Source organism: Typopeltis vanoorti, chromosome 12 (genome assembly GCF_054136105.1).
Source record: "Typopeltis vanoorti isolate ZY-2024b chromosome 12, IOZ_Tvanoo_1.0, whole genome shotgun sequence".
In the NCBI taxonomy this organism is placed as follows: Eukaryota; Metazoa; Arthropoda; class Arachnida; order Uropygi; family Thelyphonidae; genus Typopeltis; species Typopeltis vanoorti.
Genome location: NC_143560.1, coordinates 30,217,724 through 30,234,475, shown reverse-complemented (window position 1 = coordinate 30,234,475; position 16,752 = coordinate 30,217,724). Strand labels below are relative to the sequence as shown.

Sequence of the window (16,752 nt, the reverse complement as noted above, 5' to 3'; positions counted from 1 at the left end):
TTCAAATAAAATGGATAATGTTGTTGAGGAAATTGCCAATATCAGGCATGAAGTGGATTTTGATGAGATTGACAATGATAACGTCCAAGAGATAATTAAATCTCATTCTGAAGAATTGAGTGATTCCGACCTGCTAAATTTAGATGCACAGCGGGAAGATCCCGAAGAATATGAAGAAAATTTAACCACTGATAGTCAGACAAAAGAGATTTCACAGAAACAATTTGAAAATATTTTTCGTACAATCAAAGTTTTTAAGCAGCAATGCTTAGAGGCTGACCCTGATGAAGAGAGAAACAGTAAAATTTGCAGAAGAGTAGAAGAGGCAACAGGGCCATACCGTCGGTTGTATGAAAAAAAGAAACAAAATGCCCGCCAAACTACGTTAGCTTAATTCTTTGTTAAGTAGAATAATAAAATTTATATTCTGAATATATTTTGTCTTTCAGCTTCATGGTTTTCCTTTAACTAGGCCCTGAGACATACCTTAATTCTTTTATAAAAAAATTAAGGTTCTGAAAAGAAATTTAAGGAATGAATTATACTTTTCCCCATAGGGTATTATATTCGATTAGTGCATTTTCGATTAATGCGCCTGTTTTAAGGAACGCATTAGGTGCACTAATCGAGGGATTGCTGTATATAGTCAAAAATGTTATTTATTCCCTTATGGAATCACGGACGTATCTTCGAAAGGATGTAAGTCGAGGGATGACTGTACTGATATGTACTCCTTTTTGCATTCCTCTTGAAAATTTTCTTGTCCAGTTCTGTCACTGCTTGTTTCATTCAACAGTCTTCTGAAGTAATTACTCCAGACATCTAGGATATCCCTAACTTCAGTTTTCATGTCACCTTTATCATCTTTGATTCTTCTTACAGTAGTCTTTTCTTCATTTCTAAATTTTTTAATAGCCTCCAGAACCTTAAGATCTTCCCATGACTTGTTTACTATTTTCATACATAGCTTAGCTCGCTTACATTTTTATCTGCATTCGTTTAAGGCATCTGATGACTTATTTACTAGGAACTTTTGGTATGCTTTTTTCTTTTCCACAACTGCTTCTTTAACTTTGTTTGTCATCCATGGCATCTATTCTAGCATACAACTTCATATCTCCCTGGCTGAATCACTCAATTTTCTTTAGAGTTTGGAAACTACAAGGTTTGATTCTTATTTTCAAACTGTTTCATTCTTTCTTTAATAATGCTGGTATAGCTGAATCCACAGTATACCTGTAAAAGCTGCTCAACTTTATTTTTAAAAAACTTTTTTACATACTGTTCTTTTCAATGCGATATTCAGTTTTATTCTACTCGAAACTAAGTCACTGTCACTTCAAATACTCTACATACTCTTGTACCAACATATTGCTGTCAACAATAAGTCAATGAGGCTTTTCTTATTTTTCTATTCTCTCCATGTGAATAGAAAAATATGCACAACTTTATGTTGGAACATTGTGTTACTAATGAGCAGAAATCCAGCAAATACCATTATTACTAGACTTGCCCTTTTCTCCAAATTTTCCCAAAACATTTCTATATACCTGGTGGGATACACTTCCTACTCTGCTGTTTAGATCTCCAACAAGTACAACTTCTTCCATATTCTATGTCAGCTGCATGCTCTAGTAACTCAAAAAATTCCTCTACTTCTTCCTTAGGAGACTCTTCTGTGGGACCATAAGGCACAAATAAGTTTCATTGTCCATTTCCCCACTTTTGAAGTTTGCCCACATAACTCTACTTGAAACTATATATATATATATATTTATTTTTTTTATTACAGCACGCAAGTACGCACATACACATCTTTGTTTTTTATTACAGCAGATAATTTTCAGCAAATGTTCAAAATCTTAAAGTAAAAAACAACAGGAATAAAGACAGATGGACAAATCTTTCTAATCTGAAATTCAGAGATGGCATAATAATTTCCACCTCTCTAGAACAGTTAGAAATAGTGTTGCAAAAACTGTAGAAAGCAAATAAAAAATATTGGTTACTAAAATAAGAGCCTAAAAGGCTGCAAAATAAGTTATTTATCTAGAGGATATAGTATATCTATTTTAATTTTATATCTCAGGATTAATATTTTCCTCATTGCTTATGAGAATATCACCTTCGGCATGGGAGTTGCCTTGGTTTGCACCACTTAAAAGCTATTAACTCAATCCATATATTTGCCTTTTATTAGTGCTTTAGGTTTCACTGGTCTGGCAGCTGTGTCAAACTGTTAGATTCTCATCAGAGACCAGGTTTCTACCTGGTCTCTGATGAGAATCTAACAGTAATTTTTAAAATGGTAAAAAAATAAAGGTTTAAAATATCATAAGAATATTGGCTTAAAATCAAACGTGGATAACATAAACATAATGAATAACAAATATGACACAAAACAAAAACAGCTCTAGAATAGAACTTATTATCATAACTACATATTAAAGAATTATGATAAACAGTTGAGTTAATTATCTGCATGAATAGAGCTGAGGCATATAATGTATACAGATTCAGTGATTTGAGATAGGGATATTAGAGAGGCGTTTACTTCAACAACAGAGTGTGACTATAGCAATAAAGCAAAGTTACAATATCGATGAGATGATGGTGATGGCTGTCAAATGACCTGGGGATATCACAAATCAGGCAGTAAAAAAATGGCTATTCTTCTCAGTTGAGTGAGAAGAATAGCAATAATGAGTGACATGATAGCAAAAATATGCAAGACAAGAGGTCTGGAATATGTGCATATTTAGCTTCCATGTTCGAATGCAGCTCATCTGTCTGATGACAGACAAGTGCTAAACAATAGATGAGTTGCATTTGAACATGGAAGAATAAAGACATTTAGAGAGGGGAGGTCCTCCTATAGTTGCAAGAGTGAAAGGAAGCAGGGATAACCTCATATGAGAGCTGAAGACTAAGTATACTGAAGAGAAAAGTAGAATCTAGGAAGAGGTATAGGTATGGGGAATAATGGAAATGGTGTCAATGCTTTTCATGTTTTTTACAGTCAAATGTCTGGAGTATCTGAAATAAAGGGAATGAGTTTGTGGCATAGGAGATAATGTCCTGACAGGAATAAAATGGAAGAGCATATTTTGGCATAATGCAAAGGATACAAATAAGATAATGATAGTGGAGTTTTACTTATTATAAGTGACGAGTTGTGCTCTTTTGGGTAGTGAAATGGAAGGGAAATGATGATGTGAAGTACAGGTGAACAGGATATGGCATTCAGTGAGATGTTGCTATAAGCCATAGAACACACAGAGTGATGAATGGGAAATGTTTAGGCAAATTAGTTAAGCAAGCACGAAAACAGCGATCATTATGAAAGACTTTAACTGGGCAAAAAAAATTTATCATATAGTAATAAAGATATGCAATTTCTGTAACTGGCAGAAAAAGTATCACATCAACATCACTGGAAATACTAAAACTAAGAAGACAAAAACAGGTGATGTTCTTGTGAATAACAACTACAAGATGCCATATTCAGGCAATAATGAGAGTGGATTAGATATAAGACCAATTTTTTTTTTTTTATTCGTGTGGGGTTCCCCCCATCTCCTGTTTTTGAGTCGGGGGATATATGGAACAAAGGGTTAAGACAGGTAGACAGGAGCAAGTGTGGAGAAGTCACAGATAGGGACAGCATGGGTAGAACTGATTATAGACCAAGAAATGAATTGTTATGCTTATTTATGAATGCTACGAGTATCAGAAATAAGAGAGACAAAATTTTCACCAATCGAGTTTATTTGCCCAAAAATAGTTGGAATAAGTGAAACATATTTAGATGTCCATGCAAGGTTGAAATGGAAGCAGAGAAAAAGTGGAAGTGGTTTGGTAAGAGTGTGGTGTGTGTGGTGGAGGTTGATAGAATGGAATATTTGGTTTGGTGTTGCTACAGGCCGGGGAATTTTGTGGTGGGTGGAGACAATGAAATGTATAGAGAACTTGGCTTAGCGAGTAAGTGAAGGGTGATCATTATGGGTGATTTCAATTACAGCAATATTGCTCGGAATGAAGAGATAGCATCAGGGAATAAGGAGAATGAATTTCTTGAGTTCTTAAGAGACAACAATCTTAGGCAACAAGTAACGGAAGGCACATGAGGGTTAAGAGTCTTAGATCTGGTTATATAAATGATGTGATTTTGAACAGAGTGTTTAATCTTCCCCGGTTGGAGAGAGTAACCATAAAGTGAAACAGATCAGCAACATCAGTTGTAGAAACCTCAAGCTGCAATTCATTAGCAATATTAACAAGCACTTCTGTTTAATTTTGTATAATTTCTGTTAATTCTTGAAATCCTACAAAATTATCAATAAACTGAGGATGGAGTATTGTACAATTAACTGAGCACAGTAGTACTGTATTGTATATTATCTATGCATGTGATCTGAAATGCTATATATATGAATGTTTAGTATCTATTTATTTCAGTTAATACTTACATTTTTATTTGATTTTATTGATACTTAAAAAAAAAGAGAGAACTTGTAAAACTGCCTGTGTATGTATATGTATGTATAAATATTATATACAGTGTTATTTTGTAAAACAATCAGTGCTGGTACTCTTTGCTGTGCAGAGTAGGTAAATGTGTAAACAATTCACATTTACGGTAAATTAGGAAATAAAAAAAAAAAAATTTAATGTTAATTTCCTATATTTCTGGCATAGAAAATCCATAATTAATATTGAGATTTGGATGATGAACTTCCGCATTTTCTTTGCAAATATGTTCAAATCTGCAAGTACTTTTGTATATAAACTTTGCATTATTCCAAAGGATCCTATTTCTAGTGTTATCAATTCCATGCTCCGCAAGCCTAGATTTATGATGTTTATTTGATTCATTACAGGACTGGTGTTCAGAAATACATTTTGTGATGGGGTGAGCAGTTGGCACAAAACAGGATAAGTTACAGTGAATTTGATAAAAAGGCAGCAATAGAAGTTGTACTTTACGTTTTGAAGAAGGCAAAAGGAACTTGATTTGATCGATATGAGTTTATATTGAAAGATGGAATTTCTTTAGGATACACATAGCATAATCAGATTCCCAGAATATAAAGAATAGATATTCTATGAAAGTTATCTCTTCTTATAACATTGGGAGAAAAAACAGTTGATTTTCTTTATAATTCTTGGATTAAACCAGACAAAGAAGAGGTTTTTGTTTGGTGGTTCAATTTTTATCCTGAAAAAATGCTGCTGAAGAGCAGATTATGTGGGCTCTTGGTAGTAATGATCTAATAATACTGTATTTTTCCAAAGCATGGTAAACTAATGTCTGAGGAATATAGCAGCCACAGAAAGTAGGTTTGCAGTAGACAGAAGTAGTTATAAACCATTTTTTCTCTCGTTTTACAGGATATCAATTGGCAAACTGATGACCCTCTCTTACTTTCTCCAGACACTAAATCGTTTTTTTAGATACTTTCTCCAGACACAATCATTTTCCACATTGATTCTATTTCCAAAGTGAATTTGATACTAAAGTGGAAATTATTCATTTTTTGGAAGAAGACTTCTTATTCTTGATGTAAGTTCTTCCAGATACAAACATTTCATTCATATATTTTCAGACAGAAGGTTTTATCATTTAGGTCAGAATTTTTTTACTCAAAATGTTGTAAAGAAAAGTTTTCCAGAGTTAGAGATAGTGGAGGGCCCACTGCATTTTCCTCTATTTGTCTCTATTTCTGCAAAGGAATTTTTGGAATACAATTGGTCATTCCAATTAATTCTGCTTTCCTACAGACACTCTATTGCTGCATTATGTCTTCTCTATAAGTATTTCCATGGGGACTGCTTCACTAAACTGGTCACTAGCATTCTTCCGCTTCCCTCTTATAGTGGTAGAGACTGAAATGAAGAGACGGCAATTGGGAATGAGGAAAATGAATTTCTCCAGTTCTTGAGACAACTATCTCAGGCTGTATGTAAAGGAGGGTACACAAGGATTGAGAGTTTTAGATCTGATCATTTCATCAAAGGATGTAATTGTGAGTGGAGTTTCATACTTCCCTCCAGTTGGTGAGAGTGACCATGAAGCGATCACCTGGGTTGGGACTAGCCATATGAAGATTTATATGAAGAAAGGATATATGTGGAAAAAAAAGATATATGTGCTGAATATGACAAGCTTAGGAGACAGCTTGGAGCTATAGCAAGAAATAAGAAGTTGAGCAGTAAGGAAAGAAATGCTGTTTGGGAACTGACAAAGAAATACACAAACAGTATTAATGTGTGAATGAATTCCAAAGGTCAAAAGGCTGAATAAGGTAAGGGAAAAATGGATGAATGAGGGGATTAAGCATGAAATCTGGAAGAAGGCACTTTGGAAGCAACATGAGATAAATAATAGTAATAATCAGTTGCACAAAGAGTATAAAGAGCATTTCAGGAGAGTGACTCAGTTGGTAACGAGCAGCAATTAGTAAATCAGGACAAGAAAAACCCTCAGGAGGTTTTTTTTTTTTGTGATGATATACGGCAAGTAGAAAAAGAACATGGTAAGATGATGTTAATGGAGGAAAGTGGGAGAATGGTAACTGCTGCAGAGGCCTTAGATGAGGTATTCAGTGAGCAGTTCATCAAGGTGTTTCACCCTCAGTGTGAAATCAGAAGCTCAAGTGTAGAGAAAGAAATGAAAGATTGAATGGTGAGCGAATCTCTTAAGAGGTATATGAGCAATTAAGTAAGCTAGATGTTAATAAGGCAAGCGGACTTGACATTTCACCCACCACCTGTCTTAAGGGAATGTTCCAAGGAGTTAGCATCAGCCTTGGCCTACCTGTTTAACAAGCCTTGCAACAGCAGAAGTCCCCAAAGAAGTGGAAGGAAGGCAAAACTGTTCCATTTCGCAAAGCTGGTGACAAGACTAAGGCAACAAATTATAGGTCAATCTGTATATCTCACCAACCTCTCCGATACAGTAGTTACGGTATCGGAGAGGTTGGTGAGAGATAGGATATAAATTTATGCTTGTTAGCATAGATTTGTTAAAGGGAGGTTGTATTTTACTAACTTCCTTATGTACTATAACAAGGTGACAAATATATTGGACAAGAGAGATGCATATATAATTGTATACTTAGGTTTTGCATAAGCTTTTGATAGATGTAAGAAATTAACATAACCTGGGTTGTATGTTGGCCGAAGGATTTTAATAATTGATATTAGTAAAAAAACACCAACAAGTTTTCCCAACTTATCTGTCTGGCTTCATCAGGGTGTATAAAAGAGATACAAAACAACTTAAACTGTTCATGAAGGAATGAACCGAATACAATTGTATTTTTTACAAATACAGAAGAACGTGTGGAGCGTGTATGATATGAACTGCTGTTATGCAAGAACATTCTGTAATTAGCAGTGAAATTTAACTCTGGTGTGTTTAATGATCTTATGAGGGTCTTCCAAATATCAGCTAGAATTAATCCTTGATTTCTACTGAGGTTGTGTTTAGAATGGATGACTGCTATAGCTTCTTTTATGTTTGGGACAGAAATCCTCCTTTAAATAGAGTGTGGAGCTTTTGTCCCATTTGACAGTATGGTTTGTCCTCGAGAAACGAAGGGCTAACCCAGAGTTGTCTTCTCGGTTGTTGTTTACATCTTCGACATGTTCTCTTTTTCTTATTTCCAAACCTTGAGGTCTGAAGAATGCAATTTAATCCACATGAACAGGGGATGTTGTAGACACCAGCATATTTGAAGAAGGCATAACTGTCTTTCGGAGATCTTAAAAAGTGGCAGATATAGTCTTTAAAGGTTTAAAAGTCACACATATTTTGTGTGGCTTGAGGAGTGTAGCAATCTTTTTAGAAACTGTCCCAGCATAAGGAATGGCAATGGTGGATTTGTAACATGTTTCCTCAGATTGTTGTTGTGGGGGGGAGGGGTCACAGAAAAGAATCTTATGCATCAGTATTTTTGGATAACTATTGTCTATTAGGATTTTTGATATATGGGATAATTCATCTTTGAGATCTTTTTATTTTATCTAATTATATATATTGTTTATATGATTATATATAATGTCAAAAATAATATAGAATTGCTTTTGATAGATCTTGCCATACCATAAGTTGGTCACTAAACTGAAGCAGATGGGATTGGATAACAACTAGTGAGTTGGATAGATAGCTGGCTATCAGATAGGTATCAGCAAGTTTTGTATGGGGGAATACTATCTTGCAAGAGGAAAGTCACTAGTGGTGTGCTACACAGGTCTGTTTAGGGACCACTGTGATTTAATTCGTATCTTAATGTTATTTGGATAGGTTTAACTGGTGATGTACAACTGTTTGCAGATGATTCCAAACTGGGGAGAGTGAGGAATTAAGCAGATGTTGTGGCCTTACATACAGGAGGACTTCAATAGATTGTATGAGTAGGCAACAGTATGGAATTGTTTCAAAGTATAAGGTTTGAAATTTAGTAGGCAACAATAGAATGCAAAGTATACACTTGATGAGGAGACCTTGGAGTGGTGGTGGACAAGGATCTGAAGTTCAGGGGCACAAAGTGCACAAGTTGTGAAGGCATCACATCAGATTATGACAATGATGCAGAGAACCTTAACTCAGAAATAAAGAGGTTCTGATTCCATTGTATAAGGCCTTGATCAGACCTCAGTGCACATATTTGGTTTCCTGATTTTCATGGTGATCAGGATATATATACTAGAAAGGGTCCAGAGAAGGCGGACAATGGTGATAACTGATCTTTGGGATGTGGGATATGAGGACAGATTGAGGGAATGCAGTTTTCAAAGCCTTGTGAATAGGAAGAGGAGAGGGGGATATGATCAAGACATTTAAATTGGTAAAGGGTTGTTACCAGATTAATATGGAAGAAATGTTTTATAGAATGGGAGAAGAAAGGGGGGGGGGTAGAATAAGGGAAAGTCCCTGAAAGCTGGGGGAAGTGCAAAGGAGCAAGTTTTTTGCATGGAGAGTGGTGGGTGAGTGGAATGCATTGCTTGACTGTGGTGAATGCAGATACACTGAATGAATTTAAAGTATAAAGCATAATGGGTTTGATGGGCTTTGTGGGTAACAGTGCATGCCTCCTGCAATGAGTCCTTTGACTCCATGGAGGTCTGGTATTATTATTAATAATAATAATGTATACGAACATGAGCAACTGCTATTAAACACCCATATACAGTTTAGCTCCAAACTTATCAAACCAACTTGTCATCATCCTTCTCCTCCGCCATCTTTGGAACAGTCTTCCCAATACTGTTTTATCAATGATTAAAACTATCAGGTCTTCAAAAAAACACATCAAGAAATTCCTTTCTTCTTTCCAACATCTGCCCACACACATAGCACTATCATGTTATAGGTCTTATGGCCTCTTGCGTGTGGGGCTGATATTAAAAACTAATAATAATAATAAATAATTTTTAAAAAATTCCTTTTTTACTTACCCTGTTGCAAGACTCATGTTAAACAGGTATGCCAAGGTTGAAGTCATACTCAAGGGAATAATTTTTGTCTTGAATGTGTCACCATGTGTCTTGTCCTACTGCCTTATTAACATCACTTACTTAATTCCTGCCATACTTCCTGCTTGCTGCTATCAGTCCCTCCTCCTCCACCATATCCTCTACACTCAAGTTCCAAATAATTTTGATATCATGAAGATGAAATAGCTGAACTATATTCTCTACAGCAGTTACCAATCTATCAGTTTAATCCATTAACATCATCTTCTATAATCACTCTTTCTTCTATTTGCCACATTAAAAGAACTCACCTTTTTGATTAACTAATTTCTGCTCATATTACACTTTTATTACTTTACCAACCAAGTCACCTTACTGGCCTGCTCTTTGTAATCTTAGTATAACTGACTGTTACTTGTATCTTGTAGTGCCTCCATAAGGCCTTCTTTTTCCAGATTGCATGATTAACATTTCTTCGGTCGTTGATTTTAATCGTACTGTATTTAGCCTTTTCACATTTGGAATGCATTCAGAGACTGCCGCAGTTAAATATCTATTAATCATTGTCCAAGCAACACCTGTTTCCTTTTCACTCAACTCCTCTTTTAATGCTGCACCAATTTCTCTCCTAAGTTTTTCATAAGCACTGTTTCCTTATAGAAACTCTCACATGATTGGCCACTACCCGATTAATCATCTTAATGGTCACTCTTGCCAACTGGAGAAAAATTAGACACTCCATTCATAATCACATACTCTGATGATACATATCTGAGATCTTTCCTTGTGTGCTGTTTGCATATTGCCTAAGATAGCTGTCCCTCAAAAAATTCATTCTCCTAATTCCCTGATGCTATCTCTTCATTCCAATCAATATTAAGATAATTAAAATTGCCCATAATGATCACTCTTCCCTTGTTTATTTCATCACCACCCTCTCCATTCCCTGGCCTACAGTTACATCCTACCCATCAACTTCAACCTCTCATATCGCACTGCTTAAAACCATGGCCACTATTTTCACCTTGTGCAGACATAATTCCCCTACTATCACAACAGCATTTTCCCCTTCCTCTATCCTTCTACTTATATTCTCATAAGAATGATTCTCATCAAACCATGTTTCAGTTATTCCAACTATTTTCAGGTAAATAAACTCAAGCAATACAACTATTCCATATCCCTTATTTCTAATACTCCTGTAATTCATAAATAACATTAACAATTCATTTCTTGCTCTATAACCAGTACTACTCATGCCACCCCCCTGCTTAACTGCAACTTCTCAACACTTGTTTTGTCTGTTTATCTTTATAACCCTTAACTCCATACATCTGCAGACTCAATTACTCCACTCAAGTAAATCCCAGGCCATTTCATTCCTATGGTGACTATCCCCATGCATGAATTCATTATTGCATCCAGAATCCACTCTCCTTACATGATGTCTCCCTGACCACCTGATTCTCCTCCACCCTATTTCCCTGTCCAGCTTCTATTCCTTCTCACATTCTTATCTTTCACACTATTCTCTTCTCCATTCAGAAACACTTCAGTCTCACCTGTTCCATTCTTGTGTTCATTTACATCACCTCCAACTTCCTGTAATTCCTTGTACCCTTACACTTGATTCTAGACATCTCTCCAGTTGATTCATGCCAAAGCTATTTAAATGCACTCCATCTCTTTTATACAATTCCATTTGTCCTCAAATGCATTCCACACATCAACAAACTGCACTTCTTTCTCCCCACACTGCTCTACTGGCATAACATTCATGATTTTTGCTTAGTAGCTTGGCTCATCATTGTCATAGCTGGGCAAAACCAACTATCCTTCCTACCACACCATTGTCCCTCAATAATATCCTGATATCCATCCTCACATTCTCTCTATGCCCAACCGAATCATTCATTCCTACAACCACCACCATCTAACTCCCTTGCATGATTACTTTTCATATCCAAAGCAGTTCTGTTCTGTTCATTCTTTATCCTGAAAGACAAATCTTTTTTTTCATCTACTGTTTTGTCAAATATCATATCAAAGAAAAAGTAGCTATTAAAAAAATGCATCTGTCATAACAAGAAGACGTTTTATTATGGTAACAAAAGTACTTAGTATACATTTAAATGACATCTAATGCTTAGAAAAATTAAAAACATTTATGTTTTAGTGAATTAAAAAACTTACTAATTCATCTTTACATCCAGGTTGGGAAGTATTTTCATCACTGCACAAATAAGTTGCCATATCAACTCATTTTTTTTTCTTTATAATGAGTAAGTATCAGAATGAACTGTTCACTGTTTAAAATAAAAAATAAAAATAAAATAATGACTATAAATAATTAAACATAGTTTAAACACTCTTTTATTTCAAAACAATCTGAATATACATTCACGTTTAATTAAATTTGCACAAGACACAGTATCAAAAATAAAAATTATTTCTTGATGATATTAGGAATATGTTCTATCATATCACATGATTTCCTCAGGATAACATTGTATTAAAAAGATGAGAAATTAATAAACTGAAGAAAACTAAGCTAAACAAATAGTGGGATTTATTCAAGAAAAGAATACAGCTTATAAATAGAGGAGCTAGACTCGTTCTATCATCTAATGCTAAACAGATAAAAACTTAATGCAAAACACGGGCTTGAAGAATTGAGCATGAATGAACAGCATCCGCCCACTACACAATAAAACTATTTGCTTTCTTGTCTCCTTATAAGAAAAGATTTGAACCCATATTCTTTCAGATCACCTACATTCCTTATTAAAAAAAAAAAAAAAGAGTGTTACATAAAAATGTTATACACTGATGGGATATCTTAAGTAGATTAAACTGAAGAATTCCAGAAGACTTGATAAGGAAAGTGAAAAAGAAAAGAATACAGCTTACATTGGAGAGGGTCTAGAGATGAGTGACTAAGACAATATTGGGACTTGTTGAAGAGATGGAGAGATGTTGGATGAGATGATGGAGAGATGTTGAAGAAATGCAGATTACAAGTTTGGTGGATAGGAGGAAGAGAGGTGATATGATAGAGACATTTAAGTTAGTGAGAGGATTTTATCAGATTAATCCAGAGGAGATTATAAAACAAGTAGGTGGTGAGAGGGAAAGAACCAGAGGTCATTCCTGGAAGTTGTGTAAAAGTGTGGTGAGGAGGAGTGCAAAGAGCAGATTTTTTTACATGGAGAATTGTCAGGGAATGGAATGCATTACTAGAATGTGTTTAATTCAAGGAGTGTTAAGGATTTTAAGATTCTATATGATATGTTGTCAGTTGAATGAACCTCTCATGATGAGTCTGCCAACTTCATGGAGGGTGTAATAATAATAATATAAAGAGAGGGGTGCTAAATTTGTTCAGTCATCTACTGTTAAACAGATAAAAATCTATTGCAATACACTGCCTTGAAGAATTATGCATGAATGAACAGCATTCACACACTACACAAAAAAAACTATTTACTTTCTTGCATTCTTATAAGAAAAGACTTGGACCCATAATCTTTCAGATCACCTAAGGATCTACATTCCCTATTAAAAAAAAAAAAAGTATTACATAAAAATGTTATACACTGATGGGATATCTTAAGTAGATTAAATTAAAGAATTCCAGAAGACTTGATAAAGAAAGTGAAATTGTGAAAAGGAAAAGAATGCAGCTTAAGGAAAGTGAAATTGTGATATATACAGGAATTAGCAAATTAGATGAAGAAAAATTCCACTTTCTTCCAATATGCTGGTAGCAAATGAAAAATTTATTATAGGAGGATGACCATTGCAGAGGATACAGTTGAGATATTTAACAAGAAATTCAAAGTGATTCATCTTCATAAGTGTGACAACATCCACGTGTGTGTGTGGGGGGGAGAGAGAGAGATCTCTCAGTAGATGGTGAGAGATGGTAGAAAGGCTGTAGGAATGAATAACAATATCTTGACAGAATGCACAAAAAGAACTTGTTGTATCTTTGACTTGGTTGTCTAATGAGACCTTACAACTGAAAAGGTCCCTAAGGAATATAAAAAAAGATGACAATAGTGCCACTGCACAAAAATGCTGTGACTCTAGACCAGCGCTTCCCAAACTGTGGGTCGCGGCCCCCTTGAGGACAGTAAGTTTTGTTGAGGGGGGGGGGGGCAGTGAAATATGGAAACAAATTTAAAATGTTTTAAGACTAAGTAGATATTTTTTAATCTTAAAAGAAACGTATTTAATTTTTATTATTGATTATTTCTTTTTTATTCTTTTTTATATTTTAATGGAAAAATCACACATTGGTGTTGATTCACAAATTTTGCTTCTTGCGTATTTCGGCGATTAATAAATATTAATAAATATTATGCTTATTCATATAAGTTTCATTTCAAAGGTATTGATAAGAAACACAAAAAAATTACAAATGCAAAATCTTGAATATAAATTGTATTGAATATAAATACAAGAAATATTATAATAATATATGTCTATATTACAATTTTTTTTTTCGATGGGGGGGGGCCATGAAATATTTGAATTTTTCCAAAGGGGACCTTGGCATCCATAAGTTTGGGAAGCACTGCTCTAGACTGTATAGCAGTGGATATAGTTATTTAAAAATAGAATACTTGATTCTTGACAATGATCAGCATAGATATTTGTAAAGGGTACATCTACTTAGCAATCTACTTGTATTTTATGATAATGTGATGAATAAGGGTGACATATATATATAAATGTGTGTGTGTGTGTGTGAGCGATGATATTTGGACACTGAAAAGGCAAATGATAGACTGCCATATGCCAAGTTTCAAACCACACATGGACTACAGTGTGCAGCTTTTAGTCACATACATCCATTGTGATCTGGAAGAGGTGAAAAAACAAGTATCTGAGGCTATATCAACATTCTAGGATGTTAGTTGTTATTATTATTATTATTCCTGACACCTCCAAGGAGTCCGAGGACTCATTGTGGGAGGACACCTACAACTGCCTCAATCACTACACCGAACTTCTACTATGAATCATCTCCGTCAACGCCATCTACCGCCCACTTCCATTACCGCTACAACTAGTATTCTATGTCTGTAAATTACGTATGTTCTGAAGGGCCGATTTAGCTGTATGCAGGATGAAAAACCTGAGTTTCTGGGAGAGAAAATCCTGCTACCTCCGTATGAGATCGGCTAACTCACCTTCGATTGAAATCGTCCAGATAAAGGTTATGGGAGAAGGAAATATAAACCACAGAGTTTAGCGAACAGGAAGAAAAGAGGAGATATGATAGTTACTGAATCGGTGAGAGGAATTTAAAAAGTCAAATGCAAATAGGATTATAAACAGAGCAAAAGGTTAGAGAGTGAAAATGAGAGGCAATCACTGAAGATTGTGAAAAGCTGTGAAGAGTGAGGAGATTTTTTTTACTAAAGTTGTGGTGTGTGGAATGCACTGCTGGCATGTGTGGTGAACACTAGAGATGTGAATGAGTTTAAGAGCTAGTATAATTGATATGTTGCTATATCAGTGAAACCTATCCTGCAATGAGTCTGTTGGCTCATAATAGCATTTCTTTTCTAGCACAAAGAATCACATGAATTTTGAAAAATATATTGACAAATAGGGATATAGGAAGGTTTGTTATAGCCACACCTGGACAGCACAATTACTGTGCATAGATTTGGATATATGGATTTCTGGGAAACAAGAAGTGGTACAGAATATCTAGAAGTAGTATGACAATCCCTGGAAAATCTCTATAAGGCAAAACTGAAGGTTTGTGCCTTATAGAGATTTTCCACACCTATAAAATCCCACAATGGTGGGATTTTATAGGACGAACAGATGAAATCTTTCAATATATTACAGGAGGAGTGAGAAAAAGGGTCATCTCTAGAAGATGAGTAAGAGTGTGGTGGTCTATGCAAGGACTAATTTTATCTAAAGAGTGGTGAACATGTATAACGGGTGATGAGTGCACTGTCTGTGAATGACTAACAAAAAAATAAGATATGCATTAAGTGAATAATGGTTGGTGTAGCCCTCCTGTAAAGAGTCTTCAGACTTGATCTTCCTCTTCACTCATTCCTTCTATCTTTCTTCTTTGGAATAATGTTCCTTCTACGTCATAAAAATTCAAACCTAATAATTCTTACAAGTACAACATCTGACGAGTAAATGTTTAAAATATGTATGACTAATTCTTTGAACAGAAAACACATTCTTACAAATCTTAGATTCAGAAATGAAAATCTGTGATTTTAATCTGTAAATTTCCATAAACCTGCTGGTTTATTTATATATATATATATATATACACACACTAAAGAAAATATTTGGGAAGACAAATCAATACACTAAAAGTATACAACTTGAAGCATACATACATATCACATGTTCATTCCTCTCTGGATTTCTTAAAAGCATTAAAATTCTCTGCTTTAAAATACATTAAAAACTTATTCAAAATTTAAAAGCATATAATAATACTGTCACAAAAGAATTATATTTTACTTAAGTCAACTTCATTTTAACAGAGGTAGAGGCTTGTTTATAGTGCACAAAATTTCACTTCCCACTACAGTTTCTATGACAACTGGATCAATACTTGCTTACATTAAGCTTTTATGATTTGCAAATGAATAAGAAATCAACAAGGGGAAAAAACAAAAATAATTTTGAAATTAGAAAGTTCCTGCTTTTTTTTTTTTTTTCATTTTAATAATTCATATACATGATACAGAATTAATATGCATTTACAGATTTAACAAAATTGAAACACTAAAAATAATGTCCACTATCAAATAGTATGAATTTAAGTAGTAGATTTAATAATTTTAAAGACAGGTTAACAAAAAATGTAATTGTTGCTTAATAATGATTACCTGTATTTTATAATTAGAAAATGTCATGATGTGTATGCAAAAATACTGATTGAATGTAAAAATTAAAAAACATGGTTAAATATATATAAAAATAAATAAATAAAGATAACAAAAAATAACAGAGGAGAAAAATGTGTTAAGCTATAACTATGAATATACATAAGCCAATATACACATCTAGAATATAAGCTTATAAGTTGAATCGCCAAGCCTGCTTGTTTTCCTGTTTTTATAGCTGGCTATTATTAACATTCTAAATCTTACTTTCTCCAGTAACTCACTTGGCATAAGCTGCTTGTTTATCATAATGGCTGCACTTCTAGTTCTAAATAACACACAGATGTTTGCAAAAGGATGCTCTGGATTAACTAGTATACCGCATCCTATT

The 16,752-nt window shown here is 34.4% G+C and overlaps 1 protein-coding gene across 1 annotated transcript in view; it reads right to left on the bottom strand.

Annotated features, from left to right (window-relative positions):
- Positions 1-11,733, bottom strand: part of LOC150100659 (death-associated protein kinase 1-like) — a 441,829-nt gene extending 430,096 nt beyond the window's left edge. Inside the window, exon 1 of the mRNA XM_090401850.1 lies at positions 11,674-11,733. Within this exon, the coding sequence (XP_090257976.1) occupies positions 11,674-11,733 (60 nt within the window). The remainder of the gene's footprint in view (positions 1-11,673) is intronic.
- Between the last annotated feature and the right edge of the window lie 5,019 nt (positions 11,734-16,752).